General features: G+C 56.6%; 1 protein-coding gene across 10 annotated transcripts in view; it reads right to left on the reverse strand.

Moving 5' to 3' along the window:
* Positions 1-779: 779 nt before the first annotated feature.
* ARHGEF10L (Rho guanine nucleotide exchange factor 10 like) overlaps positions 780-5,384 on the reverse strand; it is a 178,611-nt gene continuing 174,006 nt past the window's right edge. For 8 of the 10 annotated variants that reach the window (XM_029228728.1, XM_029228723.1, XM_029228724.1 and 5 more), the window contains 2 exons: positions 5,203-5,325; positions 2,878-3,953 (listed from right to left, as the gene is read on the reverse strand). In XM_029228728.1, the coding sequence (XP_029084561.1) occupies positions 3,415-3,953; positions 5,203-5,325 (662 nt within the window). In that variant the 3' untranslated portion in view covers positions 2,878-3,414. Of the gene's footprint in view, positions 989-2,877; positions 3,954-5,202; positions 5,326-5,384 lie in introns of those variants that run through there. The other 2 variants (XM_029228733.1, XM_029228729.1) reach the window with 2 other exon arrangements.

Raw genomic sequence — 5,384 nt, forward strand, 5'->3', positions numbered from 1 at the left:
ATCTTCTGTTCCCTCTGCAACCCCCGTAGAATGGGGGGCAGGTGCGTACCGGGTGTCTGGTTCACCAGTCTACCCAGTGCCCATCTGGATCTGGGTCCTGGCACATAGTAGACTTTCAATAAACCCTGAATGAATGGTACCCAGCTCCCATGGCAGGAACTGTTTACCATCCCCTCCCTGAGACACAGAGAGGTTAAGGTGCTTGCCTGATGTCACACAGCTAGTAAGTGGGTAAAGCACAGTTGGCACTCTGTCTCCCAAGTTTTGCTCTTGGGGGCAGAGTCACCTGGTGGCTAAGAGTCTGGCTCTGGCGGCAGACAGACCTACCTCAGTCTTGGCCTTGACATTTTTCAGGAAGCTGCTTAACCTCCCTGAGCCTCAGATCCCTTACCTGCAAAATGAGGCAAACAGAGCAGCTACTCAGGGCTCGGCTATGAGGATGAAATGGGCTGGCGCACCCAGAGCACTTGTGGTTATTATTACTCTGATGAATATCTAAAGTGAGGGCCTCTCCTCTCCTATGCGAGGCACATCCTCCACTCGACTCGGGAGCTGTTTCCGACGCCCCCCGATCCTCCCTCACTCTGTTGTCAGAGACTCGAGAGAGGAACTGTTGACTGATATGATAATTTCACTACAGTAGCAGAGTCATTCAATTGCTCAGTGACAGATTTCACGGGCCCCATCACATCTCCCGGGTCCTCTTCAGCTGAGCGATCTGCAGGGCTAGGATCTAACAGACCCGCAAAGCTCTCAGACACTAACTCCTGCACAAAAGGGGGGGACTTCTTAATATGAACAGCCTGCCTCAAATCGTTTGGAACAAGGCAGGCTACGACGACATAAGCAATCATCACAGAGCCGCTGCTGGAGGACCGTTCTGGTGCTTTCCATGGACCTGTTAACACTCGTCCTCGGTAATTCTTCAAGGCATCATCGTCCCCATGTTAGAGGCGAGGAAACCGAGGCCTGGAGGTGAAGGGATGCCCTGGAAGACACACGGCAGGGCTGTGGCAGAGCTGGACGTGAATGCAGGCCTGCCAGATCCTGGACTCCAGGCTTGGCTTGTCTGTTGTCCCAAGCGGCCTCTACCTATCAGTCACTGTCCCAGGAGAAGCCCCGCCCAGCTCCCCCGGGGAGCCCCACCCAGGCAGTGCACTCAGTAATTAACTTGAGCAATGAAAATGAAGACATGTTCTTTTTTTTTTTGCGGTACGCGGGCCTCTCTCTGTTGTGGCCTCTCCCGTTGCGGAGCACAGGCTCCGGACGCGCAGGCTCAGCGGCCATGGCTCACGGGCCCAGCCGCTCCACGGCATGTGGGATCTTCCCGGACCGGGGCACGAACCCGCGTCCCCTGCATCGGCAGGCGGACTCTCAACCACTGCGCCACCAGGGAAGCCCAAGACACGTTCTTTATCCCATTTGTACTTAGAAAGGACCCTCCTCTCCCATTGGAGGTAACAAGCCTCCCTTTGATACAAAATGGGAAACTGAGGCCCAGAGAAGATGGGTTCATCTGGAGAGGATGTAGTTGGCCAGTGTCCAGGGCCAGGGTTCCTCCAGACACAGCTTCCCCCTCCTCCTCCTGGGCAACCATGCTGGAACACTCACCCGCACCCCACCCCCCGCCAGGAATAAGCCAACCTGTGCACAGGCTTTTCCCTCCACAAGGCCTTTCCCCTTCCCTGCAGCACCCTTGACCTCCCCCAGCCCTCGCCCACTGGCTCATGCCTGCCCTACCCGCTAAGCATGTACTTCCTGAGGACAAGGGACAGAGCTGGCTGTGGCCTTGCTCACCTCCGTGGCCCCAGCAACTAGCATGGTGCCTTAGTCCAGCGGGGCTCAAGGGGCGTGTGAAAAGAGCGAACAAGGAAGTGACTCCTCCAGTGCACGAGGTCCCATCAGGTAGTCGGAACACGGCTGAAATGTCCCCTCCTTGGCGGCTCTTCCCCTGGGTTCGCGGAGCTTCCCATGGAATCGCATCGAGCCGTGAGGCCGGGTCTCATTTCGAGGTTTGCCTCCCGCCTCGGCTTCCCTCCTCCCTGTATCCCAGTGTGGCCACTGTTACGTGTGGAAGGGAGGACAGGTGGGTGGGTGGGTGGTGGGCAAACAGACACGCCGACAGATGACAGAGAGGTGGATGGATGGGTGGGAACACTTCCCTTCTGGGTGGTGGGTTTGGGTTTTGGTGTTTTTTCTATAGGCAGCTCCAGAAACTTAAGGATGGAGATTGAGCCAGGTCCCCACCTGCCAATCCCACCCCACAGCCTAGGCTCTGCTCCCAGCCCCTGGAACTCACCCCATCCTCCCTCAGACCCAGGGACCTCAGCCCCCTCCCTCGTGGCTCTGTTGCCCTTACCAACAGCCCCAGACCCTCACCCTCCACACAGTGAAGCCCTTCAGTTTCTTTTCCTCCCAGGTTTGCCAGATGGATGCCAAGGCCTGTGCCTCCACACCATTCCAGAGCTGGGGCCCAGCCTTCTCTTCCAAAAACTTTCAGAAAAGAAACTCCCAAGAGCCCCTGCCCGAGCAGAAGAGAACTTTCTGGGGTGATGGAAACAGTTGTACCTGTGCTGTTCAGTGCGGTTGGCACTCACCACCTGGGCACCTTGAGCCACACTAGAAATGTGGCTAATGGGCCCGAACAATTGAATCTGTGATTTTATTTCATTTTAATTAATTAAAAAATTAAACAGCTACATGTGACCAACGGCGACTGCACCGGACAGCACAGTTCTAGGGCCTGTTCTCGCGGTTCCTGGCCTGGGTCCTTCCTGCTGGTTCCAGAACAACCCCTATCCAGTGACAGCTGCTCTGTCTCTTCACCCATCACATCTCGAAACAACAAAACAAAAAAACAACCCTCAATCCAAGTACTGATGTTATTCTTGCCTTTTATTCCAGCATCTCCCAGAGCTCCAATATGTACAGACTTTATACACATATAATATACACCATATATACGTATTTATATATATTCACACACCAGCCCACACACTCTCATACACTCACACACACACACCCTTCCAGGAAGGGTGCGTGGCCGCCCCTGAGCCCCGCTCGGGCCTGGACAAGAGGCACTGGGCTTGCCAGGCAATTGTGAGGTTTTGTGTTTTTTGCTTTTAAAAAGAAGGCCATCTTCTCCAGAGGTGTCCTCCCTCTCCCCAAACCCAAACCACTCCCCTAAACACTCTGAATTTTTTCTTTTTTTTCTTAAAAAGGAAGAGGTTTTCCTCTGCCCTGCTCAGGTAGTTACCAGAGCTCCAGGCCCGTCCGCATGGCGCCATGCAGGTCCCTGGAAGGCATTGCCACCCAGTGCTCCCTGGGGACCCTGCACCGCTGGGAGGGTCCATAGCAGGCCGAGAGCCTGGCTTGGCTGCGGCCAGGCCTGTAGCTGCGCGGCCTGGGTGAGGGCTATAGCGTCAAGGGCACCTGCCAGATGAGGAGGGCGCTGTCCGTCTCCCCACACAGGGCTGGTTTCCCACTGCCGCCCGGGGCGCCGCCAAAGTTGCGGTAGCCCTGCCCTCCGGAGATGATAGCCACCGAGCAGATCTCCTTGCGGTGGGCGTCACGGGCACAGGGCCGGCTGCGCACCCAGACGTCGGGGTCATCAGCCATCTCGTAGATGGAGCCGTCCTCCTCGCTGTGCTCCAGGGCTGAGCCGTCCATGGACTCCGGCTCCCGCACAGAGAGCAGTGGGCCCGGGAGGTGGGCGGTAGAACGCAGGCGGTACTGCAAAAGGATGCCCTTCTTGCGGGTCAGCTCTCGGCCCACATGGCTCGCAGGCACGGGTGCTGGCTCATGAGCCTGACTGTCTGGCTTGTCCTCCTCGGCTTGTGGCCCCTCGGCCTCCTCCTGGTCACTCCGCAGGATATCGGGGGCCAAGATGCTGGAGGCCATGGCCAAAAAGGCCACAGGTCCACAGTGACCGTTGAGCGAGACCATGCCTTTCCCTGCAGGAAGAGGGCAGAGAGAAGGGGCCCAAAGGCCCAGAGTTTTAAAGACCCAACAGGTCTCTTGGAGAATTTCTGGGTTTTGTTTTTGTTTGTTTTTTTTTTGGTTACTGCAATCTACGTTGTTATCTTCCCAGAAGGCCATGGGTCTGGGGGAGGGCTCTCAATGCTCCAGGGTTACTTTCTTTGGAGAACTGGAGCAGGGGAACACGAATGACTTTGTAAACCACATGGGGAACCTCGGTGTGAAAGCACCTGCAGCTCCCTGCCTGAGCCATCCTCACATCTCTGTGCTTTTGCCCAAGCCATTGCCTCTGCCTAGAGAGCCTTTCCCATCCACCTAACTCTACAGCTCAGCCTTGAAGCCCAGCTCAGCTCCTCCACAGGGCACCCTTCTTGCCTTCAGCCATGAAGAAATGATCACTTCTGTCTCCATGCCCTGCAGATTCCAGGACACCTGCCATCATTGCACCTGCTACCCTGACTACAAGCTGCCCCTACCAGACTCTCAGCATTTGGGGGCAGGGTCTCTGCCCAATGCATCCCTGCAACCCCAGGACCAAATTGACCTATGTGATAAAATCATGAAAATGGGAAATCTTACAATTTAGGAAGAGAGTCTTCTTTGGCAGAGAGGTTTGAGCTCCACCTGGGGCTGGTCTCCCTCAGGACTTCTCCCTCCCACTGCACTCAGCCCCGCCCTCCGGCAGCAGCTGAAAGAGGCCACTTCGTCATCACCCTCAGGACAGAGGCAGAGAGGGGCCCAGAGCTCTGGGGTCTTCCCTGATCCTGGACCCCAGTGCCACAGTCAGGGCAGCCCTCCCTCTAATCCATGCAAACACAGCTGCACGTGGATCCCCAGCCCCAGGAGCCCTCAGGTATTTCTACCACTGGAGCCTGGACACTTTGAAGCTGCTGTGGGGAGGGGGCAGAAGGGGCCCCACAGATCCTCTACCATTAGTCAGTTGTCTCAGCCAATCCCCAGACCATCTGGCCAATATGCCTACTGTGTCCATTGCTAGGTTAGGTAATTGAGACTCAGAAAGAAGACTCAGAAGGAGACTGCAAGGCCAAGGTGATTTAATTCCACTGAGCCACAGTGCCACCTGTGATGACAGAGGACGTTAGAGAATGGACCCCCACCCCCATATCAGAAGAGAGCGCAAACACCTGGGCACAAGATCCACCCTTCCCTGGCCGTAGGTAGCTGACTCCCCGGGCCCTGCAGGACTGGCTCCCAGAGCCTCACCTGTGATCTTAGGGATGCCTTCCAGCCGAGGCACAGGCAGCAGGACAATGACACCCTGGTCAGTGCCCACCCAGAGCAGAGCCTGGCAGATGAGGAGGCCGGTGACACACAGGTGCTTCTGGCCTGCAGAGGGAGAGGTCAGCATGAGCGGTACGTCCTCTCGGGGGGGGGGGGGGGGGGGG

The sequence above is a fragment of the Monodon monoceros genome, unplaced genomic scaffold, assembly GCF_005190385.1.
Source record: "Monodon monoceros isolate NGI ecotype Baffin Bay Population unplaced genomic scaffold, NGI_Narwhal_1 Super_Scaffold_18, whole genome shotgun sequence".
NCBI lineage: Eukaryota > Metazoa > Chordata > Mammalia > Artiodactyla > Monodontidae > Monodon > Monodon monoceros.